Raw genomic sequence first — 25,991 nt, 5'->3', positions numbered from 1 at the left:
CCCTTCAAAAAAAGAGGACATTTTCATCAATTTTTTTAAAAGAGTCCAGACATCAAAAAAAGAGAACATGTCCTCTAAAAAGAGGGCATACGATCACCCTAGACAGCAACCGCCAACTCACTTGCTACCATGCACCTTACATGGTTCACATTGGTTGGAAAAGTTGTACAGAGAGAAAGCTTAAAAACAACAACGAAACTTCTGAGTGCTCCCACTCAGTGTGCTACTTAGCATTTAAAAATAACCCTACAGGAGAACTTTTCCAAAGTTTCACTAGTCTGCCCTTCAATCTTTGACTCACAAATTTCCAGAAAGTAATACAAGGACAGAAAGTAGCACAATCATTGATTAAATCAAATGCTAGAATACAAACACTTCTATATAACATACATGACAGTTTGTACAAACGTTCACAAATAATACCTGTACTTGGCACTAGATAGCTATGACCTTCTTCCCACTTACATGCTGCTGTTCTTTCCCCCCTTTTGCAAAACCAAAGTCTAATGAGTTAAATGATATGAGCTACCCAATTAAGGAAGTAAAATGTTCCTGTGTACTGAGCTGTAACTTGCACATTGCACCTTCAGTTGACACAAATAACACAGTGCCTTGAAAAATAGGCTGCACTTCCTCATGGGAATAAATATTGCACTTGCACATATAGCCTAGTGTGTGAGCAGGAGGATAACAATGGTGGTTCAGACAACCTCCAGTTCTCCGGTGATTAAGGGGAAACACCTGCACTTCCTGTGAGTAGAAACAGTTTGTTCTAATGTTCTCAGCAAATACATTTAAGGGATGGGTGAAGGGAAGGCAAGGTTTCACTCGAGCCAGGACTCAGACCAGGGACCCTGTCTTATGTTATTTATTTACCTCATTTGTATCTTGTTCTTGCTCTTCCTCTAAGAATATTTTATTTTATTTTATTTTATTTTATTTTATTTTATTTTATTTTATTTTATTTTATTTTATTTTATTTTATTTTATCGTACTTATATTCCGCCCTCCCCGCAAGCAGGCTCAGGGCAGATAACAACACGATCCGCAACACAGCAACTGAATAGATGCTGTGTTCTCTTCACCACGGAGTAACTCCTGCCAGGTCCCGCCCATCTGGATCTGTGCTTGTGTGTGTCTCTAAACCAAAAAGTGTGAGACTTTGGCACCTTTAGGTTATTTTGCTACTTCTCATTAAGTGCAACGTCCTTCAGCTTTCAGTATTTCTAAATTGAATCAAAATGGAGGCAAAACACATCTCTGGTCTTCTTGAGGGAAAAGGTACAGGAGACCTACCCCAGAGGTAGCTTTGTACATTATGACTTGTAAGAAAAAAAGTGAGTGGGATTCCTCTAATAAATGGCAACGTACAGAACTACTCTTCCATAGAAGCAGAAGCCAGAGGAATTCAGGGAGGAGAGCTTCCTCTCCAAGCCGAATGGTGTGGTGGTTGACTTACGGACCTCCAGCAACCTATATGGCTCTCACAAAGTAACATAAGGAACACAAGAGGGGTTTTGTCTGCTCCAAGTAGTTTACAATCTTAATTTTAATGGTAGAAAAGACAACAGAAACAAGGGAGAGATAATGGTTCACATAGGGGCAATCAACCTTTATTAGTTGCAGCCATGAGACCCCCAACTGGGATCATGTGGACCACAATATAGGAGAAGCAGGGGTTAACGTTTCCCCTCCATGCTCATTTTCTGGCCTCAAATGTCCCCCTGGAGTTAATGTTTGATTCAGATCGAAGGAGCTGCTGCAGCAGCCATCTTTATTATTTCTTATTTATGGATCTGAAAAGTGTGTGTTTTGCTCTTGCCACCAAAAATGCCCAGGGCAGCTCATGATAAATTATTAACATGCATATCAATAAAATACATTTTACTAGTACATAAAGTGTTAGGTGCCAGTCCAGATAAATGAAGTGCTAAGGGCTGCAAGAGGACCAGGCTGCTCAGAGGCCAATTTATGCATAGGGCTTGCGTGCCCAGCTTGATACGGTCCGGGTTTATAAAGCAGAATAACACACAGAAGCTTAATTTTGGAAAAAATTAGGCCACAACTTTATTGATTACAGCGTAACAAAGAGCCTTGGCGGCGTAGGGCACGGATCCCACATCGGCAGACCCGCCTGCCCACCGATGCCTCTCTACCCTGTCAGCCCGCCTGCTGAGAAGGGGACACCACAGGATGACTTATGAGGAAGCCACACTGGGCGGTAGCCTCTGCGTGGTCCCCCGTCACCTGAACGCAGGCTTGTTCTGTCAGCCCCCGAGCTGGGCTTACCGCTACCAAGCCTGGTCCAAGACCCCTTATGGGGATCCCTTCTATGGGAAAACAGTGCCCACAGGCCCTTTTTCCCGCCCAAGGGATCGGTGCCCAACGCCCAAACCGCCACTGGAGCCACTAACAGGCTCCCCGCCAAAGCTCTCTCGCTGTAACCAACAAAGTAACCCCTCACGAATATCATGCAACCATATGTCTTGCCCCCAACTGGAAAGATGCACACCATCAGATCTATAAAGGGCCTCCAACCGAAAAGAGATGTCCGGGTGGGCAATGACCAAGCCCCCCTGTGACAAGATGAATTTTCCCACCGTTTTAGACAGCCGCCTCCGAGCTAAATCCACCTTGTCGTTATCCCTGGCCCCCCGCCAAATCCGACGTTCCAACAAGTCGGACCATAAAACAGTCAGGTGCAAATAACTCTCTCTCAAAACTCCCAAATCCATCAACATGTCCTGCAGCACGTCCAGCTTCTTTCTCCCCGGTAAGTCATTCTCCCCCAGTTGTAATACGACTGCATCAGGCGGTCCCTCCTTCTTAACCAGCCGTAGGAACCAAGGTAGCAAGGATTTCCACATCATTCCTCTTGATCCATACCAGACTATAACAATCAAATGGTCGAGGCCCAGATCACATCCCCAGCCGGACGTCTTCACATAGCGAGCTGCCCAGTGGACAATGCTGTGGCCCATGATCCACACCCGTTTTTTACGGCCTGCAGGGACTAAAAGAAGAGGGATTAATAACCAAGCCTGGCCTCACATATGCCTTGTAACAGCTAGATGTCCATCTGCCAATGGCCCGTACCCGATCTGCAGAAAGGCCAATATGAGAAGCCACTGTGGCGGCTCCAATTCTAAATGAATGACCACCAAATTCCTGCTCAGGAAAGCCCGCGGAAGCCAAGGCAGTCCGTAACACGCTAACAAATTGGAAGCGTGACAGGGGGGCGCTATTCTGATGGATGAACAGGAAACCTTCCCCTGCTGGGCGCAGTGCCAGGTAAGCGGTCAATGCCCTGAGAGGACATGGCCCGGACGTGGAGCCCCCCAACGTAAAATGAACCCCACGGCCCCGCTGATCTGTCTTAGATCGCCGTAAGTGGATACACACCCCCGAAGTCCCTAGAGAAACATCCCCAAGAGCTAACGCACAACCCGGGGCCTCCCGACGAGAACCTGCCACTAGCTCCCCAACCCGGAAAGCACCGAAAAAGGCCAGTGTAAAAACAGCCTCGAAGAGCCGTGCCTCATAATTTGAGTAACATATGGTTGACAGGTGGCTCAATAAGCACCCCAGGATGCGGTAAGTAATGGGTCGTCTGGAATCCAGCGGCGGCGGTGCTAACCGCCTCCAACCCTCTATGGCCTTACGAGCTGAAAACAGATTACAAGGATCTGGGAAACCCCTGGCTTTGCTAAAAAATGAAATGGCAGCCAAATGCCCCTTCATTGTCCTTGGGGCGAGCCCCCTCTCCCTCATATGGGCTAAGTACCGAAGGACCAAGTCCCCCGACGTAGGAAGGCTGCCAGAACCCCCCCAACGCCGGGATACCGACAAAAAAGTAGATAGGGCCCTACTGTACGACCGCACAGAGGAAGGAGCAAGAGACGACAATACTCCCTGCACTATGGAGCGCTCCCAAGGTTCCACAGGTCCTCCGGGAATGGATCCGGCTCTCGTTGGGCTTCTGGCGCCAAGGCAAAGAACCGCTCTGTCTGGAAGCGAGACAAGGCGTCGGCGATGCTGTTATCAGTACCTGCTATGTGCTTCACAGAAAAGGAGATGTTATTAGTGAGACACACCAGGACAAACCTGCGAACCAGGCGCATGACCCGCTCAGAGCGCGATGACTGCTTGTTCAAAACCTTGACCACCGCCATGTTGTCACACCAAAACACTACTTTCTTGTTTTTAAATTGCTCCACCCATATGGTGACTGCCACCAGAATAGGAAAAAGCTCAAGGAAGGTGAGATCCCTGAGCAGACCCGCCCTGCTCCAACTGCCCGGCCAGGGTTGGGCGCACCAGTGACCCCCCAGGAAAACGCCAAAGCCGCCACTACCGGCGGCATCAGAATGAACCTGCAGGTCCGCAGCAATACTGCTAGATTCTTGCCAGAAGGAAACCCCATTGTAAGTTGACAAGAAGGTCAACCAAATCCGGACATCCTCCCTAATGCCTTTTGTGATCCTGACATGATGGCGGGGAGAATAGACCCCAGCAGTGGCTCTCGCAACCCGCGCACAAAAGGGGCGACCTGGGGAAACCACCCTGCAGGCAAAGTTGAGGTGACCCAGCAGGGACTGAAGCTCCCTTAACGTAACCTTCCGTCGGCTGACCATTGACCGAATGAGTAGTTGTAAGGCCTGCAGCTTGGCCAGGGGGAGTCTGGAGCAGCATTCCATGGAATCCAATTCAATCCCCAGGTAAGTAATTTGGGAAGTGGGACCCTCGGTCTTTTCCTCGGCAAGAGGTACCCCCAACTCCGAGGCCAGGGCCTTGAAACCGGCCAGCCTCTCATGGCAAGCGGAACTGGTGGGCGGTCCAGCCAGGAAAAAATCATCCAGGTAGTGCGTGACCTGGGGGCATTCTAGACGATCTTTTGCCGCCCATTCTATGAATGTGCTAAAAGCCTCGAAGGCCGCACAGGCTACCGAGCATCCCATGGGCATGGCCTTGTCAACGTACCAAGCCCCCCTAAACATGAATCCAAGTAAGCAAAAATCGTCCGGATGGACCGGCAACAAACGAAACGCTGACTGTACGTCACACTTCGCCATCAAAGCCCCTTTACCGCATGAACGGACCAGGCGGACCGCATGGTCAAGCGAAGCGTAACGTACAGAGCACAACTCCTGAGGGATAAGATCATTAACTGACGAGCCTCTGGGGTAGGACAGATGGTGAATAAGGCGGTATTCACCCTCTGTCTTTTTGGGAACAACTCCCAATGGAGAGACCCGTAGGTTAGGCAATGGTGGATGATCAAAGGGGCCTGCAACCCTGCCAGCCGCCACTTCCTTCGCCAGCTTAGCAGCGACGACCTCAGGCATGTCCCTGGCAGACCGAAGATTGCCTGAAATGGTGGCCACCCTGGGGCCCATGAATGGGATGCGAAAACCCAAAGTAAAACCCTCCCACAAGAACTCTGCCCCCGCCCTGTCCGGATAGCGGTCCAATAGCTGGCGGAGGGCATCTCTCCGGATGGGAGAGGGGGCAAGATCCAAGGTCAAGGCCGTCCTACTGCTTATTCCCTGTATGAGGCTGGGTGACGCCACTGGCACCTGCGAAGCCTCCCTCTTTCTTAGCACCCGCAATGGCGGGCCGGCCCCCTCGAAAGGGCAATTGACTGCCCCCTTGGCGTGGACACGAGGCTCGAGTGTGTGGACCAAGGCAGGATTCACACAAGTGATCAAATTTACAACGAGCCCGTTGACATTTGCCTAGATTGTATTCCCAGCAAACCGTCTTCCTGTCCCGCCTGGAACCCCATCTTCCTGAGCGAGATGAGTCACTCCTGCCCCTCATGTGTGGACCAACCAGCCAGAGCCATAATTTCTGACTTATCAAGTCCCACCTCCTCCTAGCACTGTGAGAAGCCCTCTTGCGAAAGGCCTCGTCATAATCAAGGGCAGCTGTTTCCCCAGCCAAAGCCCGGGCCCTGAGAACGGTGGCTAAATGACAGGAGAGGTGCCATCCCCTCTCTGGGCAGGCCATCTGCACGACCCCCATAAATACAGTAAAGCCTTCCAGCCAATTGGCAAATGACCTTTCCACCTCAACCTTCTTCTCCTTCCCCTTCTTCCGCCTATAAGGCGGGCGTGAAAGACCATCCTCTGCTTCTGGGCGGACCAGAGAAAATATATCTATATAATAACCATCCATTATGCGTCTACGCATTTTCCGGGACAGGTGTGCTCCAGGAGAGTCATCGTCATCACCCATGCTTACTGGGGGGGAACCCACCGACTCTGATGCTCCCCCCGCCCAGACCGACTCAACCCCTCCCATCCCAGCCTGCCTTTTTGACCGCCACCGCGCGGCCCAAGCCGGAATAGGAGGCACCATAGCAGCCGCCCCCCAATAATCTCCGTCCGAGCCCCTTCCGCCATCGCTCGAGGAGGATTCACTTGATGTATCTGAGGAATCAGAATCGCCCCTCCGCTTTGACACCTTCCTAGTACGCTTCTTCTTTTTCTTGCTCTTAGTAACCGTGCGCTCCCTGACTCCTGGGCTGGAGGACTCACTGCTAGATGGCGACCTGGGTGTTCTCCGTCTCTGGGAAGTACGTACTGGAACCCCCCTGGAGCTAGGACCCTCACCAGGGGACTCATCATCCTCGAGAGGCGAGCAGCCCGCCTCTATTCCAGATGCAGGGGCCCCCAAAAGATCCACCCGCTCTGTCAGGTTTTGAAGTGCCCTCGACAAGCCTTGTATGGAAGGGCCTTGTGTGGCCAGCAGCTGACTGACAGGAGGACTGGTTGTATCACCCCCCCGTCCTGAGTGACGCCGAACTGCAGGAGCCTTACTGCGTGTCCCTTGCCCTGCTCTTTGCCCTGTATCCCTTCGCCTTCTCCCACTCGTGGAGCTGGCGGGGCTGTTCTCCCGCCTCGGGTGGAGCCGAGCAGTAGAGGCCCCGCCTGCCGCACTGGGCCTCGCAGCCTGGGCCCTGGAAACTCCAACAGCCCCAGCAACATGAGTGCGCCTTATGGCCCCGGTCGCCAACCTGGTAGTAGGCCTCCCCCTGGCTCTGTCGGCCTGGGACCCCTCTCCCGCCATGGGAGGTGCTGAGTGGCAAGTTTCACTCTGCCCACTCGATAGGCCACCAGAACGTCCTCCCTTGGGATTGTTCCCCTTATCTGGCCGTCCCCTCTCCCTCCTCCGCTGCTGGCGGTGCTTGTTACTTTTGAGGGCTCCGTGGCCCTTACTCACGTTCATGGGCATCGCGCCCGAAGCTAGCAGCTTCCCCACTCCGTCGGGGGGGGGGAAGAAAAAGAAAGGGGGGGAGGGCGCACACCGCCGCTACTGCAGCGCTTGCCCTAGCCTCGGCTAGAAGGGAGAAAATAAGCCCCCAAATGAGTCTTTCCCAATGCGAAAGCCCAAAGCGCGACTCTGCAGCCGCGCTAAAATTGCAGGCCGAGGCACGCGTCCCCTCCTGAGCAGCGAACAGACGCCCGTCCCGATCGCTGTTCAGGAGCAACTGCGTACTAGGGAGGCCGGCCCCTCACTAAGTAAAGGGCGAGAGGACCTGAGTGAAGTCTACTTCACTCCGGTCGGGCAACGGCTCCCGTCCTGATTGCTCCCAGCCGGCTGCTGTGATTGGCCGGCTGGGATTCAATTGCTGAACGCTCCCTGCCTGAGCTGCGGGTGCGTTTGTTCTCAGGGCCGGCGATGAAGCCGCTCCTGCTTTTTTCCCTCCGGCTGCGCGGGCCCGCAAACGCCGGCCCAAGGTAAGTTCAGAGCCGGGGCATCCCAAAGTAGCCTCTGCCATAAATTAAGGAAGAGTGATCTTATGCCTGAAAATTTCACCTGTGATTATGGGTGTCAACTAAAGAATACTTGGGGAAGGGGACAGGTTACGTATTTGATATTTAACCTGTACAGATTTAGATTCTGGTGCAGCTGATTTTACATATCTTTGAGCTCTGATCTTTCAAGCAAAGACTGGAGCCTATCATGCACCAGTGGAAGGGAAGTCACACAAGCTGTTCCTCCCCACTTTTCCTTTTCCCCAGAAGCCCCCTGCGTGTCCTGAGAAGCCTCTGCTGAGGGTTGGGGAATTCTCATGATGTCCACATGGCACTGGCTGCCGTACAGAGGGAACACGGTGGGGGGGGGGAATTATCACTCTCTTACAGTAGCAGAAAGCTTGTAAGTTTCCTCTGCTAGCACAAGAGATAGAGTAAGATTTTGCTCACCTCTCTTTTAATGCAATCCTCCCTGTTGCATAGTCTTCCCCCCACCTCCCAGGCATTAGCTTTCGGCTGTTGGTGGTTGGAGAATGTGCACAGACATAGACACTGCTTCTTAAGAAAAACTATACTTTGAATTGGTGTTGAAAACAGAAGCAGGCCAGAAGGAAACCACAGAGCGCAGTTCTTGAGCACAAGCCTGCTTGCAAAAACCAAATGAGCTCACTCCTTCCTAACCATGTTTCAGTTGCTTCAGTAATTGCTTGTTGAAACTATTGTTCTAATTCTGATATTATCCTCTATTGGAATCTGTTACCTGCCTCAAAAGAATTGTATCAGCAGGGAGTGCGCTGAAGGGATTGAGGGACAGCTCAACAGTCCTCTGACTTGTGTTCAGAAAACAACACACTGGTGTTGCAGAAGATCCTGACACACAGGTTTATTGTGCCTCTAGTGGCTCGTTCTGTCAGGCTGCCATATCACACACCAGATATATTCTAATTATTACTGTTATTGATACTATTTATTAAAATGGTTGAACCCTCTCAGTTCAAGAACCTCAAAGCAACTTAAAATAATAAAAAACAATATAAAAGAGTAAGAATAGAAGCAGTTGCTATCAGTGGTGTTAGCTGACTACAGGTGCTGCAAATTATAACAGAGCCCAGTCCTCTTCCACAGGCTTCCAATCTATACAGGCAGCCCCTTTCATGAGAGGCCATTCCCGCTGGGCCTTTTGCTGCCTGAGTCTTTCAGATGCGGGTGTTGAGAAGGGCCTCCAAGATGGGGCTCGGTGTACAGATTACCTGCAGTCTTCCTGAAGTGTACCATTCATAGAATCATGGAATCATAGAGTTGGAAGGTACCTCTAGGGTCATCTAGTCCAACCCCCTGCTCAATGCATGAAATTCACAACTATCCCCCCTCCCCGACTGCCTTAGTGACCCCAGCTCCATGCCCAGAAGATGGCAAAACACCTCCAGGATCCCTAGCCAAACTGGCCTGTGGAAAATTTCTACCTGACTCCAAAGTGGCGATCGGCATTACTCTGGGCATGTAAGAAGGGGCCATGAGGATTAAGCACTAATGTAATCCATTCTGCCCTCTCCCTCATGATTTGTCCAGATTCACAGAATCAGCATTGCTGTCCGATGGCCATCTAGCCTCTGCTTAAAAATCTCCAAAGAAGGAGAGCCCACCATCTCCTGAGTAAGTCTGTTCCACTGAGGGACCGCTCTGTCAGGAAGTTCTAGCCAAAAACTCTTTTGATTTAATTTCAAGCCATTGGTTCTGGTCTGACCTTCTGGGGCAGCTGAAAACAACTTTGTGCCATCCTCTATATGACAGCCCTTCAAGTACTTGAAGAAGGTTATTATATCACCTCTCAGTCATCTCCACTCCAGGCTAAACATTCTGAGCTCCTTCAACCTTCCTCATAGGACTTGGTCTCCTGTTCTAGGACAAGATGATGCCATCTTGGAACAACTGCTTTAAGAAATTTGAGCAAAGTATACATGCTGGATTCTACCTTGGAAGTGCTTCCATTTTGCAGTCAGGTACACTTGCGCTGCTGGTGTTGAGGAACAAGAGTAACATTACATGGAGAAAATCTGTTGCCCTCAAACTGTCTCCAGATTTACCTCTTAAAGGCAAGTGTTTTCATTCTGCTGCCCGATGAGACCAGTCTGGATTACAATAGCTTTGACGGTATACATTTTTTAAAAAAAGACACAGCACAAATCAAAAATACTCATGAAAGCGAATGGTTACAGCATCCTGTTCTGGTATAATTTTTTTTAAAAAAATTCTGAACGCATGAGTTGTTTTCACAAGTTGCTAATAACGCATTTCCCCAGCATCAGCTGACCAGGTTACCATGTTTACTTGTTGCTAAGCACTTGTGGTATCTGAGATTAGCGCAAAGTCAGAGAGATGATATCTGTATTTCATGAACCACATTGAACTGAGCAATCCCTTTGTTACGTTCTTTGCAGATGTTTTCTTGATAGATAAGCCTGGAGTGCCTATGCATGAATATGTATGCTCACGTCACTCTTGCACACCTAACTTAAGCACATACCTGATCTTCTGACGACTATTGGTTGCCCAGATAATATATATTTAATAAGAAAGGGGCTCAGATGTGCTCAGAGCATCTGGTGAAAGTTTGCAGTCTTCTGGTAAGTCAGAAGGTAATTTATGTGGGATGAGATCCATAAAGCAAGAATTTTTAAATATTATGCTGCTGAGCTTCCCTGAAATCAAGAGAAAACAAAACTATTTTGAGCTTTACTAATTGTAAATAAAGTTTAGGTTTATAGTAAGATAACTGAGATGTCAGAGCTGTCTTCCTTCAAGGGGCAAAAGGCTGCTTTCCAACTCCTGAAAGCGGAAAACCTACAGACCCCCCATCTTCTCAACTATGGGGGAAGCACACACAAAACAGATGCCTTCTTTCGCTTGCATCTTTTGCTTAGTTAATGTGATACAGAAGTTGATGGTGTCTTGTCGTTTTATGTAAAAATGCTAATATATCTGGCTATTTTTTCAATTTTTTATTTTTATTGTATAATTTATCAAATGTATAAAAATCACTAATTTTGTTCTTTAAAGATGCAGCCTACGAAAATTAATTGAGGGGATCAGGCTAGTCCTCCTTATGCTACAGTAACGATGTACATATTCCTCAAAGAAACAAACTGCAAAGACCCCAAAGGGTTTTATTGTGTGTGGCATGAGTAGTTCCTTGGTACCTCATTACTAAACAGTTATTTTTTTTCTCCATAAAGTGGATGCCTATTAAAAGTGGCTGCACTGGATCAACTCTGTCAACTGGAAATATCCCCTTAATAGCTGGACCTCCACTTTCTGACTGGTAACTGCATGTGCTGTGAGGCATTTTTATCCTTGTACAGAAATGGAAGCACAACAGAGCAAACTGGAATTTTTCTGCAAGCTGGGCTACAGCAAGGAGCAAGTTGGCAAAGCACTGCAGAAGTTAGGCCGTGAGGCCTCTGAAAATGATTTACTGCAAGAGCTTATTCAGATGGGCAGCAGGACTCAGGAACCTGAGAAATGGATGCAGCCATTTCACTCCAAATCTGTCGCTCAGGGTCAGGGGTCATGCAGGGGCCCATCAATTTTACTACAATCTACTGAGGAAGCAAGTAAGCCTGCAACTGACTTGAGACCAATTGTGATTGATGGCAGCAATGTCGCCATGAGGCAAGCATTTTATATTTTGCTACCCTAATTAGATTCTGCACATCTTTAACTTTTGTAGCATGCCACAAAATTATTTTCACTCTATTCACTGAACACTACAACTTTGAAGAATACACTGTTGGGTTCAGGTTATGTGTAGACAGATCACTCTCACTTCTGGTCTCCTACCAGAAGCAAGCCTGCCTCTTAGAGAAAGATTGCACCTTGGGCTATGGGAGAGTGCCGCAATGGTCCTTCCTGTCTTTCAAAACATTAAATACATTGAAAATGCTTAAAATATAGGAAGACTATGGTAGCTAGGAACTGAAGTTAATGGAACTGGTGCACCAGAACAACTAGACTTTTTAGCAATTCACCTTTCCTGGGCCCTAAAATTTAAGACTGTGCATCCATATCACTTAGTCAGTATTTGAAAACATGCAAGTCATGGATGCTTATTTTATTTATGTTGTTTTTTATAGTTTGCCTTTCTCAGTGTGACTGAGAAAGGCAAATACAATGTAAATCAACACAGTCGATAGGATGATATATCTAATAAGCCATGCAATAGATTTGAGTTGACTCTTTGAATAGCATTGTATCTGAAGTCATGTGGACTGATACCAAAGTTATTATTTGAGGTTTGATTTATGTCGGCATATTCACACAAGTAAGCCATCCAGGCAATCACACTGTTGAACTGGCCCCATTTAAAGGATAAAAAGTAGCTGTTTATACAGAGAAGATTAAATAAATAAATAATAAAGTATTTTTAAATAAGCAGATCATCTGGGAAAATATATCTCTAACAGATATAGTTTCAAATGTTTAATATTGTCACTTCTGCTTTTCAAAAAATGTATTTGTCCAGTATTCCCTAAACTTATTTACATTTGGTCCCCACTGGGAAGAAAAGCAAGATATAAATATCTGAACAACAAAAAATAAATCCCATTGATCTAACAAAAGCCAGAGAGGCCTGCTCATACCCTGGCAATAACTACCTTGACGCAAAATTACATTCTGTGATACATATTCTTAGTTATGGTAACTAGTTTTTATATCTACTGCAAACTTCCTGATGATAAAGCTGGAAGTTGGTAGGTGTCACAAAGGGTAACTTCAGAACTGCAGTCTTGTATTCAGCAGAAATGTGACACCCAGGCAGGGGAGGGAGGCCGTGTCTGCCTGTCAAGCATAAATACAATAAAACTCTTTAGTGCGCTAGGTTAACAGTTCCTGTCTGCAAGCTCCGCAGGGACCATGTGTCTGTTACGTACGTAAACTGGTTCAATAGTCATTCTGTCATGAAATTCTGTGGGAACTTTAGTTTTGTGAAAGGAGCTAGGCGATCCCTAAGGTAAGAGCCTCATTAACCTCTCCATTCTGTAGTTCCCAGCATTCTTTAGGGGGCTGCTGTGACAGTTAACTTGGTATAAAATGAATAGAATGTACAGATACTTCTACTGGGACATAACAGGTCTGTTGCAGTTAAGTTGTGTTATACTACTTTGCTGGTGCTTGGAATGGTCTGGCAGCCATCTGGTCAATCTAGCCTCCCCTCTGTCTTCACTGTGCCCACTGTTTGCAGTCTCATTTCTGTCTCTTGCATTGACTGCAGGATTGTGCTTTGAGCGTGGCCTTCTGTTTCTGATGGCTGCAGTATGTTACCAGCAGAGAAACAAATTCTGTTGTTTATTCCCCACTGCTTGTGGAGATAAGAAGTTATCCCTTTTGTTATGCTTTTTACATGCTAGCTCTCTCTTGCTCACTCAATTGCTTGCTCACATCTATTTCACTGTGTTCTTTAATCTCTTCTATTAAAAAGCTAAATCCTCCCCTTACTTTCTCCTGTCTTGTTCTGTTCTTTTCCTTACGCTTACTTGGATTCATCCTGGAGACTGCTGTTAGATGGCAAATTATCCTGCAGAAGTCCCTCAAACCTCTTTGTTTACATATTCCAGCGATGAATGAGGCTGAAAGATGAAGCACCAGTGGCAAGGTTAAGAGCTAATAATGACTCATCTCTTTTTGGTGGTTATGTTCAAACTGTAAAGGACTTATGCATTAGTAGTAGTATAAGTATGCAATCAGGCCCCAGCCATATTGAATCACCAGCTGGCTTTAGATTTAGCAGAATGAGCTGCAAATAGAAATGCTCTGCACTTTGAATCTGTATAACAATACAACGGAAGCAATAATCAGTACCCAGGAGATTCAAAGAGCAAAGGGGAAGTTAGCAATGACAATAGTAGAGTAGACTTATTGCTGTACAAAAATTCTAGCTTAAAGAAAAGGAATTACTTTGTTCAGTTCTATCTGATTTCAAGAAAGCTTTTAAAAGGCAGTAATTACCAGCAACAAAAAACTTAAGATACAAAATTATGAGCATGTAAGAAATGATCCTTTCATTTTATTTTCTCAAGCCTTGGGTTGTTTAAAACATAGTTATTTGGTTAATTGCCAGTTTAAGTCTCCCAGAAACAATCCTATTTCACAGTTATGAAATGCCATTTATTTATTATTTATTAACAAGATTTTTACCCCATCTTTCTGCCATCACAGGGCCACCAAGGTGGCTAACAAATTAAAAAGTACCAATTAAAATCTCATCTTAAAAGCCATTAAAACCAACACAAAAATGAATCCTTAAAACCATTTAAAACCAGAATTTAAAATAAGCATAAAAGATAAAAACAACAGTTAAAAGGATTAGGGACAGAGGAGGGATCACTGACGGAATGTCAAGCAAAACAAAGAAGTCTTCACTTGCTGGTGGAAGACGGCAACTCTCCCTGAGGAGAGAGTTCCATAGTTTTGGTGCCATTACTGAGAACAGCCTCTCTTGCCCAATCTTGGAAGGTGGGGGCTCCCAAAACAGGGCCTCTGAAGTTGACCACAGTGGTTGGGTAGGTTCATAAGGGTTTAGGCAGTCCACCAGGCATGTTGGTCCTGACCCAAACCATATAGGGCTTTAAGAGTCAGCACCAGCATCTTGAATTGTGCCTGGAAATAGATTAGGAGCCAGTGTAGATGAGCCAAGACTGGAGTGATGTGTTCCCTGTGATCCACTCCAGTCAACAACCTGACTTCAGCATTCTGCCCCAATTGAAGTTGCTAAACACTTTTCAAGGACAGCCCCATGAAGAGCTCATTGAACAACAGGAAAGGCTGCAGCTGGCTGCAGTATTGCTTAGCTGGGAAAATGAAAATTGATGATGATGATGATGATGATAATAACAACTGCGCTTATAAACCACTCTTCTAGACAGATTAGTGACCCATTCAGAGCGATGGACAAGGCCAGTGTTATTATTTCCCCCACAATACAGCTGGGGAGCTGGGGCTGAGAGGAGTGGTTTACCATAGGCCACTCACTGAGCTCATGGGAGGAGTGGGATTTGAATCAGCAGAGTGCTGATTTGAAACACATCCACTTAGCCACTATCCTACAGCTGTTCCAAAAAATTATTTTTAATGGGCGGAGTGTGAAATGATGGTCTCTCAACTATTTTAAAAGCAGAGCTTAGATCTTCCCCCTTCCCATTGGTTGTGAAGGACTCTACCTGCCGCCACCCTGCAGTTCTCCCCATTGAACCAGGGTGGAGGAAGATTTTTTTAAGAAGTCTGATTTAAAGAGAAAAGCCTCAGAAAGCTCACAAGTCACAATCAGAAACACCACAACATCTTGTGAACATTTGCATTTAATTTGGGGGCTTTCCATGCAGGGAAAAATCTCTGTTTGAACAACTTTTACCAGGAACGGTGCTGAGCTCCCCTGAACCATCCTCAGAGCCAGTTTTGTTGCATTTAGAGCAAGACCCCAATGCTGAAATGTAGGTAGATTAGAATTTGAAAATTTGCTTACTAAAATTTTTTAAAAACAATGAGGCGCATTGAAAAAGTAGGCTATGAAAGAAAAATAAATATTAAAATAAAGAGTAGTTGGATACAGAACAGAAGGCAAAGTCATTTTCTATTTTGCATTAGGTTTTACACTTTAAAACTCATTTTTAATGCTTGCTTTAAAAAAAAGTTTAGTGAATAAAACAAATGTAGCAAATTAATAAAATCAAGAACAAAACGGATATAAAGAAACTTTGCATTTTCAGCTTTCTGTGGTTGAGATGAATTCCAAATTCAAGTATTAATAGATTCAAGCTAATACAGAAAAACAGAATTGAACTTTAGTTTGGATATTTGGTTCATTTTGACAGTGCGCTTCCACCCATTCGATCTTTCTGGAGTGGCGTGTGATGTAGTTCACTGAGAAGCGGAATAGTGTTAGACATAACAGCTCCCTCACCGTTTTAGTAATGCATGCCCCTGGTGCTACAAGACTTCATAAACTGAGCAGATGTCAATAGAAACTGATACAAGGTAGCAGACATTCTGACCTGTAAGCATTTTTTGTTTTTAACAACAGCCATGGAAATAAGGAAGTGTTTTCATGCATGGGAATTCAGCTGGTGGTAGACTGGTTCAAGAACAGAGGTCATAAATATATCAAAGTCTTTGTCCCATCTTGGAGAAAGGAACCAACAAGATTTGATAATCCTGTTACAGGTAGGCATGCTTCCTAAAGCAAATTTAAACTATTAAGCTTTGCAAAAGATTTAGTCCCAGTTATCCTTACTTCAGATGTTCTGGACAGTTAAAATTCAAGCAATATGCAGCCTGACTCACATTCCAGTTAAACTGAAATTAGTAGGATCAAAATGAGTTTAAATCTAAATGCTGAAATTTATCATAGACTATAGAATGTGCTGTATCTATATCTACAGAGGGACTTTAAGCACTTTGAGGATTCTTGGTTTGATTTTTAAGTCAATTTAAATTCTTATTTAAAATACAGTTGTTTGGCATCTTCTAGGATTTTTAAAATGTAACTTCTCCCTTATTTCAACTTTTAGATCAGCATATCCTTCAGAAACTTGCAAAGCAAGCGATTCTTATATATACACCATCCCGCAAAATGAAAGGCAAGAGGATGGTGTGCTATGATGATCGCTATATAGTTAAACTGGCGTATGAGCAAGATGGGGTCATTGTTTCCAACGACAACTTTCGGGACCTGCAGAATGAAAATCCTGAGTGGAAATGGTTCATTGAGCAGCGGCTGCTCATGTATTCCTTCGTCAATGATATGTAAGATACTAGAATATTTGCAATCATCTCATCTTGGATCTCTTCTGGAGATCCAACCTTTGCACGGTCAATTGCAGCTGCAGCTTGTGCTCCCCCACCAGGCACCCCTACCATCCCGCCAGTGTGCCCTGGGATCTCCCCCAGTGACATGGCCAGGTGGCTGGCAGGCCTCCCTGTTGGTGAGCACAGCTCATCCTCTGACAAGCTACAGTCCCCTCCTCGCTCCACAGGCGGGCTGCCACCATCCCAGCTGCCACCCTTGCACCTTAGCATGGAGAACAGGGCGGGATGGGGGATGGTGGTGTTGACAGGCCACGAGGATCGCAGCCCATGCATTGGCTGTGCTTTTGCTCACTGCTTCCATGCCTGTCATGTGGGCAGCACAGCCATTGGTAGATACTGGCAGAGTTGGCAGGGGAACAGTGGGGTGGGTGCTCTCACCAGTGACCTTGCTGTACCTTGCTGGGCTTGCCCACTGGCACAGCTCTCCCACCAAAGTCCTTACAGGTGGAATAGTGGTGCCACAGTTATGTGAGTGTGTGAGTGCCTGTGGCCTGGTGGGTGTCAGGATTGCGCTGTCCATTATACATCAGCTGCTTCTCTGGCCAAATACACTACACACTGATTAGAGATAGAACTGGGATTGGCCAGAGTATTATCTGACAGATGACTAGATAGGTTATAAAATGGACATATATGCCTTTGAGCTATTCTTTCCATTAGTTACTTCATGCAGCCATTGAAACCATTTGTTCTATGGTTTTCCAAAGCACAAATTGACAGATTTGTAGACTGCTAATTTTGCTCAATCCCAAACCCTTTCCAGTTATGATTTGTGTGCTTAATTATATAACCCTGCTTATCCAGCTCTCTTCCCACTAAGGTAGGAGTTGTGTCTGTGTTGAAAATCTGTTTGACAAATAGCCTGAATAATGTATTAAAATTACACCAAGGAACTTTATGATGAACTTAAATATATTTCAGAAAACAAGATAATGTCTATTCAGTTCACTGTGATAATTTTATTTTAGATTTATGCCTCCCGATGATCCCTTGGGCCGACATGGACCTTCTCTTGCCAGTTTCCTGAGCAAAAAGCCACTGATGCCTGAACCAAAATGGCTGCTCTGCCCTTACGGTAGGTTTTCAATACCTGACACAGTTGATCATCCACCTAACTTGTGGATTCCTCAATGAAAGCAACTTCCAACTGGGGGTGTGCAATTCAGATTAAATCCTCTGCAAGGTATGTGGCGCATCCACCCACAACCTCAGTGTTAATTGCAGTGTAAGAAATCCAGTAAAATTAAAGTTACAGTGCTACGATCATAAATATTCAGAACAGTGCAATTCAGAACAGTGCAAAATAAGTATACCCAAAATATACAGTCCAGAGGCAAGCAAAGTATCTTCTAAGAGATCAATTCAAAGTGCTCACATGCAGAAGTTCTTCAAAGGAGATGAGATGGAAGTCTCCAAAGCTACTGGCAATTCCTTTGCCAGTATATATTCATTCAATGTCATTCAGAGATTTCCCTCCATACTTCCTTCTATGAATGGGAAGCCATTACGAAATATGTGCAGTCTCCTTGAGAAAGGAAAGCTGAAACATGAATAACTTAAGCTAGCATCCTGTCAGGACTTCTAGCACCTTGAAATATCCTTCCCCCTTGGGGGACCAGAGGACTAGCTTTGGAGACTTTCATCTCCTTTGGCTTGAGGAACCTGAAAAGTATAAACATCGACATAATTTATAGTGGATGACTTTATCTGAAGAACTTCTGTACTGGATTTCTTACACTGTGATTAACATTGAGGTTGTGGGTGGATGCACCGCATACCTTGCAGAGAATTTAATAGACTGTAAGTTATTGCATTTGCAAAATGTGAATAGTACTGAGTACTTTATTTGTAGAAATTATTACAGGAACTGTGTCACTTATTGTTACTCAAGGTGGTTGTGTTTTGCTTAAGGGAACACATGAAGGCAAAGTTGTCTCGTGCTGCTAGGAGAACTCTGCGCTTCACGTTGGATATCTGGACATGCCCTCAGTCACAGCATACATACCTCTCGCTTACTGCACACTGGTGGCAACCCAATGAACTTCAGGGTGGGGGTGGGATGAGCAGCATCAGGCAGGGCCAGTCCCGGTAGCAGCCTCTCACTGAGAGGGAGTCATACATGTTGGCGTCCATGTACAACCCGTGCATCAAAGGCACCTTCGCTGAACAGGCCAAGCACCTCACCAGCACGAGAGATGCCCTCCCTTTGTAGGTATGATATAGGCAGGACAAGAGGGGCCTCCTGCCAGCAAAGGGGATGTCCCTTCTCAGCAGGCTCCCCCCACAGCCAGTGCCAGGATGTCCAAGGAGATGGAGATACTCTGGTGTGCCCTCTTCCCCTCTGGGAATGTGAGACGTGTGAGCCAGGATTTGGCAGAGGCAATAGTCCGGTCCCTTTGAGTTGCTTTCCACCGATCCACTGAGCTACTGGGCCAAGAAGGATGTGGTCTTGCTGGACTTCTCTCTCTCTCGGCTCAGAACTAGCTCCTCCTTGACGAGTATGGAGAGCGAGAGTGTCTTTTCTCATGCAGGCAACATTGTCAATTTGCATTGTATTCGCCTGCTCCCCTAGAGAGTTGAGCAGTTGGTCTTCTTGAAGATCAACATGCTGCTCTTCAATTTCCCAACTCAACTTCCAGAGTGAATGAAGCAAGCCCACCTTGTGACCTGCATCCTCTGTGAGTTCATGTTGGGAGGTGGGGGGAAAACACTCTTCCCAAGACTTAAAAGTTAAGTAGAAAACTAGCAGGAGACGTACAGTTGATTCAGTTGGCACAACAAATGAACACTGCAATCTGGAACACACACCAGGCACATGTTAGCACGAATTTCTGCATATAATTGAGAAAAGAGGCCCCAAAACTGTTGGTCTCTTGCCACTGGGATGGAAAGAGTAAGAGAGATGTTAGGGAAAGCAGAGAACGACGCACACCATGTGTCACGGAGGAAACCCACAGATACACCTAAATGAAACTAATGTTTAACTAAACTTAACTTTCCTCATTGCAGGGGTGGAAGGGATGGCTGATGTAATGTGTGGTTCTAATATGCTGTGGTTCTAATGTTAACTTTTCTCATTGCAGGGGTGAGATGGAAGGATGGCTAATGTAAATCATGTAATGTGTTGTTATGTTGTTCTAATATTGTTAACTTTCCTCATTGCAGAGGTGGGAGGGATGGCTGATGATGAAGGCTGATGCAAAGAGAATTACTTGGGTTTCCCAAGAGTACCTCTCATAGCCTGAAGCCAGTGGGTGGGAATGGGATTTGTGTTATGCAACTGTGCTCGGCACCTGCCATTGTCTTGTGGCTGCATACTGCTTGGTTCTGTTCTGTAGTGTTCCTCCACTGGATGAATCCAGTGCCTGGCTGCTGTGAATGACACTGGTTCTGTTGGGCTAAGTTGCAAGAGTGTCCTTGGTTCAGTTTGGTTCACTCTCTGTGTGTGTGTGCTCATTCCCTTGCTTCAGTTTGCTTCTAGTTGCAAGAGTCTTCTTGGATACTTCATCTGCTCTGGACCCTTTTCAGTCTGGCTTCATTTTGGTTTGGGTGATTCCTTGGTGTAATGTTGGTCCTCATACGGAATTAAAAGTGGCTGGTCAGCCTGCTTAGAGGATGCTGTTTTGTTTGGGCTGTGTGTGTCAGATTGGTTCTGTTGGACTTCCCCAGGGATGAGCTTGCATTTGGGAGCGTGCCTTGGCTGTAACATCCTTGATCTGTGTGTATGTGCCCCTGGGAAAAAACTTGTAGAAGTTTTCATCTTTGAGAACAACGTGAAGTAGCTGGTCAGCCTGCTCAGGGGGTACTGGGGTTTTTGTGGAGAGAGTCAATTTAGTTTTGTTAGACTGTCTGGTGTGGAGGTTGTATTAGGGAGTGTGCCTCTGGCCATGGCAGCCTTGGTCCATGTGTTTCTGCAGTGCAAGCCAGCTTGGACTCCCCCACCCTCCACAATATAAACAAGTGAAGTAGCTGGAGGCACCTTCTTTGTACTCCCCCCTTTTAATGGGGTTCAGCTGGCCATTTCTGACTTGGTTAAAGGCCTAAAGTTTATATTGGATCCAACATTACTGCTCGAGAAGTGAGTTAATACAGATGGGGAAAAACCACTTCTATCCAATTCAGTTTAGCCCAGAAGATGCTCCACTACCCTGACTTTGCTAATCTGGCCACTGGGATCCATGCCATTGTGACATTGAGACTAGGCTATTGTAATGTACTTTACATAGGTCTCCCCTCTCAGTTAACTTGGAGACTCCAGTTGGTGCAGAACGCTGAAGTTTGGTTGTTATCAGGAGCTAGGACGAGCATGAATATTACCCCCCATTCTGCAGTCACTCCATTGGCTACCCATCAGTTACCAGGCTCAGTTCAAGGTTGGGCAATAACATACAAAGCTCTTCATGGCCTTGAACCCACAGAACTGCAGGACCACCATTTCTCCAATACTCCACCGTGACAGCATTGCACATCTGAGCAGGGCCTTCTGCTGCTGCCACCATGCAAATGGGCAAGAGAAACATGCACATTCTTTGTTGCAGCCCCCCATTATGGAGTGGCCTGCCTGATGGGATCAGGAAGGCTCCCACTCTTTTGGTTTTCTGCAAACTATGCAAAATCTAATTATTCAGGAGGGCTCTTTTACACATTTGGAGGGCTGCACTGTACTGAAATGGTTCAGAAAGATACTTTAGAAAAGGGATACAGCCTGCAGACTATACTACTGTGTAGTGACTGTTGCTGTAACCTAATGCATGTTCCAGCTGGGATGTTCCAGCTGTAGTTCATATTGACTTAATACTGTAATCCGTCTTGAGTCTCACTGAGAAAGGCGGACTATAAATAACGTAAATAAAAATTACTTGCTGCCAGTGGGCAAGTATGCTCCATGTGTGCCCATCTGAGAAAAGTAGATGGTGATGCAGGACAGAGTTTTTTGGCAGTGGCACTGAGTCTCTTCCTGGAGAGGTCCACTTCCTTTCAGTCCTGCTGGCATTTCTCAGCCAAAGACCGAGTTTATCTAGAGAGCATTTGGAATTTCCTGACTGGTTCTTAATTTGTAAGCTGTAGACTATATGCTGTTTTCTTCTGTTTTGTTAATATTTATCTAGAAAAGTTGTGTGCTGCCTCTCCAGGCCTGCATGAGGTAGCTTTATGACAACAAAACTTAGTAAGACAATAAAGCACTCCTCAGGCTAGGAGTAGATCATTCAATAGCTAAAAAAATAGAAGGTGCCCCTTCATTAGAGCCTGCAGAAACAGACATTTTGCTTTGTTGCCTACAGGAAAGTAAGGGAGTCACCAGGCAAGCCTGAACGGGGAGAACATTCCAGCGGCAAGGTGCTACCATTGAAGCAGCTCAGAGCCTTTTTTGTCTCTATAGGTGGGGGGACAGAAAGCAGGGCTTGAAAAAATGTCTTATGTGATCAAAAAGGAGTGTTGTGTTTTTTGTTGTTGCATGGTATCGTTTTAATTTTTTGTCATTTTTTAAAGAACTTGGTTAATTAATGGAAAGGACATAAATATTGAAATAAATAATAATTTAAAAAACCAGTGGAGACCACAAAAAAAGAGAAGACCATTCTTCTGTCTCCAATATGATGGCAAGGCAGTGGCCCCATTAAATCCAGAGACTGGATTTGAGCTTGTGAAATTTACTACATTCTTCCATCATGCTCATTACTCTATACATTCCTAAAGTCAAAATATCAGAGATGTGCTTCTTGTTTGCCAAACAAGAATGCTCAGGTTATTTTACAATTGTAGTGGTCTTGTACTATGAAAGACATGAGACACTTCCAGAAAATCCTGGACCTGCAATATTTCCATAAATCATCAATGAATTCTGAATGATGTAATTGGCATGTGTTATCTAATTATCCACATTTTTTTCTTTCCAGGCAAAAAGTGTACATATGGCAACAAATGTAAATTTTACCACCCCGAAAGAGTTAATTGTGATCAGATCTCGGTGGCTGATGAACTTCGAGCACAGACAAAGTCCTATTCACTTACTCAGAGATCAGAGAAAGAAAAGTTGAGGATAAATCCGCCCCCAAGCAAAGGTAGGAACACATCCAGTTCAGTGTGGCCGAGAGAGGACAGTGTTACTGGCAGGAAAAGCAGCTCAGCACACAACTTTGAGGAACTTCACACTAATTCTCCACAGTGGGAGGATGACATCAGGAATTCAGCAAGTGACTGGCCAAGCATACATCAAGGCAGCTGGCAACATGACTCAACTGCATTACAGGAAGGTCAAGAGAAACATACAGAAGCCATGTTGCAGCAACTCTCTGCATTGTCTCTTAGTACCCAGTATTCTGGAAATATACTTGGAAGCCCTGGTAAATATGAGGACATGGTGGATGATCAATACAAGGCTCACTATCTCAAACACAGTGCACCTCTGCCTTGTCGTAGCCAATGTTTGGACTGCCCATGCTTACCAAGACGTAATATCCAAGGATTAGGTGTCTGTCAAGATGAGAATGAATCAGGGCTAAGGCCTCTCTTACAATTTTGCAGGATGCAAACACCAGGAGCAATGCAACCCCCGCAAATACCTGGTTTTGTAAGACAGGGTGTGAAAGCCCAACCTGAAAGACAACACAGCTCTCTAACTTTGTCATCCAACCTGTTTTCAGACAACATGCATGGTGATATGCAACATTCTGGAAATCTGAAGTCCAGATCATATGACCAGTTTCATTGGTTAGACTTTAGCCAATTCGGAGGAGCCAAGTTTTATCTCTGTCCTTCTGATACAGAGTCTGAACAGAATGTAACTGTAAACTCATTTTGTGGAGAGCAATGGCATATTCAACAAGCCCCATGCTCTTCCTGCCTGTACAAACTGTGTCCTCTTCATACGCTGATGTTTTAGCTATGAAAAGCTGGATGCTATTACTTCAAGGCCATGGGATCCTATGTAGCAGATCCTCTGCAAGAAAGGCATGGTGGAAGAAAATCAGTGGTGTTATTCAAAGCCCCCAGTGTACTGTATACTCCTACTCTCAACTTGTACAAGTAGCTTTGGTTGGAAGAACAGAAGTGTTTATACTAAACAGGACTTTAAATTGCACTCTTTCCCTTCTTTCCATCATTTGTCCTTCAGTTCCCTCGGACAATGTCTGCTCTTCAATCTATCATCTACTTTAGCTTCTCCTTTAAATCCATACCCCCTTTTACCATAGAGATTTCTTATATTGTCACAACCTCATCTATTATGATTTAACTTCAGTTAAGCCTCCACTAAAATTTCTACTATTCCTTTTTCAAATTCAAATCCTTACTTCAGCATTCTGTTGTCTGATAACTCCAGCAAACTTTGCTTGGTTTAACTATTTTATTACCATTACCATGACTACACTGGTGTTGCATTGCTTTAGTAATCACATAAAGTGTGAATGACAAATGTGCATACTTAAAACGGTTGGAATATGTGCTGAAGAGCCCTGGAATGTCAGGTCCGTAGCCTGTGCATGCTTACCAGATTCAACCCAGCTTATCAGTGCTTAAGAGGTATATGTGCCTTGAGACATCATTCACAATTGGTGAATGATGTCTCAAGGCTGTAGCCTCTTGTCGAAAACTCCCAATTTCCCCTGTTATTCACATTTTAGTGACTGTCAGGTTAGATGGGGCTGCCTCTGAAAAGCATTCAGAATTTGCATCTAGTTTACCATATGGTGATCAGGTAGTTAACCAGGAGCTGCCTTATTGAACATAGTTGTCAGAGCCAAAAGCTTCTGGTTTGTTTCCAGATGGTGGTATTATCATACTCTCATATCATTTAGTGCTCTATAGATCATTAGAAGGATTCTTTAGAAACGTGCCCATTATTAGCTGAGGTCCTGCATGGCCTTTTCTGTGGTTGTGTCCCAATAAAACACACTAACCTCTACTGTCTTTTAGGCACCAATATAAACCTGTCTTATTTTCTCAAGCCTTTAATGGGATATAATTCTGAGCTGCTTTATTATTTTTAGTTGCTGCCTGTTGTGCATTTAGTCCCTTTATGGTTTCTTTGAAACTTAGTCCTGTTTTAAAACCTGTTTTTATATTATAAAGGTAAAGGTAGTCCCCTGTGCAAGCATTACTGACCCATAGGGGGACGTTGCATCACAACGTTTTCTTGGCAGACTTGTATGGGGTGGTTTGCCATTGCCTTCCCCAGTCATCTACACTTTACCCCCAGGAAACTGGGTTCTCATTTTACCGACATCGGAAGGAAGGAAGGCTGAGTTAACCTTGAGCCTGGCTTATATTATATTCTTGCATTATTTTAATATTCACATATAAGCTGCCTTGAAGATCAGCTGGAGGCAAGATGGAACAGAAATCTTTTAAATAAAAACAATGTTTATATACTTATAAGCAATTCATTTGTCACAAGAGATAATTTTTGGACAGACTTTTAAAGTAAGTCAAAGTGGGAGGAAATAGCAGAATGGTTTAGCAATATTTTATAGACTTCAATATTATGACTTTTTCAACAATAAATGTGTTCCCAAATAATGTGATATATTTAGCCCTGTTTTCCTCTTTCAGACACATAAAACCAGCTTGAACAATGCTTTTTCATCTGTGATGTCAATAAAGTCAGTTTACTTTTCAAGATTTTTCTCTCAACATTGGCTCAATTACAAATCCTGATTTAAAATATACAAGATAAAATAAAACCTCAAATAACCCCTGACTTAAGTAGCCCAGGTGAGCCTGCTTATCTAGCCACTGCTCCTGGCACCACTCTGATCCTTCCACAGAGAGCCAGCAGACAGGGAGGCAAGACCCAGCAACAGCACAGCCCCAAGAGAGGCAAGCCGTTGAAAACACTCCCTACACCCAAGACCATAATCCTGACCACTGGGCCCTTTCCCTAACAAGCTTGGTGACTCAGCAGCAAGCAACACTGTGGGGTGGTGTGGCACCCAAGGATCCCCCCCCCTCCTAGAGAAGCCACATATTCCCCTCAGACCAGCCTATTCTGTGTGCACATGTGTGTCTGTGTAGGAAGAGAGTGGACACTAAGTGTGACGTCAGCCTTGAGGGTGCTGCTGGACCTCTGCTATGTTGGGCAGATGAACAAAACAGAAGTCCAGTGGGACCAGAAGGACCAACCACAGCCACCCCTAATAACAACAACATTCAATTTATATACTGCCCTTCTGGACAACTTAATGCCCACTTAGAGCAGTTTACAAAGTATGTTATCATTATTCCCACAACAATCACCTTGTGAGGTGTGTGTGTGTGTGTGGGGGGGGGTGCTGAGAGAGCTCTAAGAGACCTGTGACTGACCCAAGGTCACCAAGCTGGCTTCAAGTGGAGGAGTGGGGAATCAAACCTGGTTTTCCTGATTAGAGTCCTGCC

The 25,991-nt window shown here is 45.3% G+C and overlaps 1 protein-coding gene across 2 annotated transcripts; it reads left to right on the top strand.

The window, feature by feature from the left end:
* Nucleotides 1-699: 699 nt before the first annotated feature.
* Nucleotides 700-25,136, top strand: ZC3H12D (zinc finger CCCH-type containing 12D). 2 transcript variants are annotated; one of them, XM_054974928.1, is made up of 6 exons: nucleotides 700-752; nucleotides 10,994-11,429; nucleotides 15,835-15,974; nucleotides 16,322-16,556; nucleotides 17,588-17,694; nucleotides 22,517-25,136. In XM_054974928.1, exons 2-6 carry the CDS (start codon nucleotides 11,122-11,124, stop codon nucleotides 23,500-23,502), a joined length of 1,776 nt encoding a protein of 591 aa, XP_054830903.1. In that variant the 5' UTR covers nucleotides 700-752; nucleotides 10,994-11,121; the 3' UTR covers nucleotides 23,503-25,136. The 2 variants fall into 2 exon arrangements, with proteins under 2 accessions (XP_054830903.1, XP_054830816.1); XM_054974841.1 differs by lacking the exons at nucleotides 700-752; nucleotides 10,994-11,429 and adding an exon at nucleotides 13,372-13,410.
* Nucleotides 25,137-25,991: the final 855 nt, after the last annotated feature.

Source organism: Eublepharis macularius, chromosome 1 (assembly GCF_028583425.1).
Source record: "Eublepharis macularius isolate TG4126 chromosome 1, MPM_Emac_v1.0, whole genome shotgun sequence".
NCBI classification, from domain to species: Eukaryota; Metazoa; Chordata; class Lepidosauria; order Squamata; family Eublepharidae; genus Eublepharis; species Eublepharis macularius.
The sequence above is the reverse complement of the archived record's forward strand: the minus strand, read 5'-3'. Positions and strand labels throughout refer to the sequence as shown.

Excerpts from the sequence above, each read along its gene's own strand:
- ZC3H12D (XM_054974928.1), top strand. The coding sequence starts at position 11,122 with ATGGAAGCACAACAGAGCAAACTGGAATTTTTCTGCAAGCTGGGCTAC. Across the intron at positions 11,430-15,834 it reads GGCAGCAATGTCGCCATGAG|CCATGGAAATAAGGAAGTGT; the intron begins GCAAGCATTTTA and ends TTTTAACAACAG. Across the intron at positions 15,975-16,321 it reads ATTTGATAATCCTGTTACAG|ATCAGCATATCCTTCAGAAA; the intron begins GTAGGCATGCTT and ends TTCAACTTTTAG.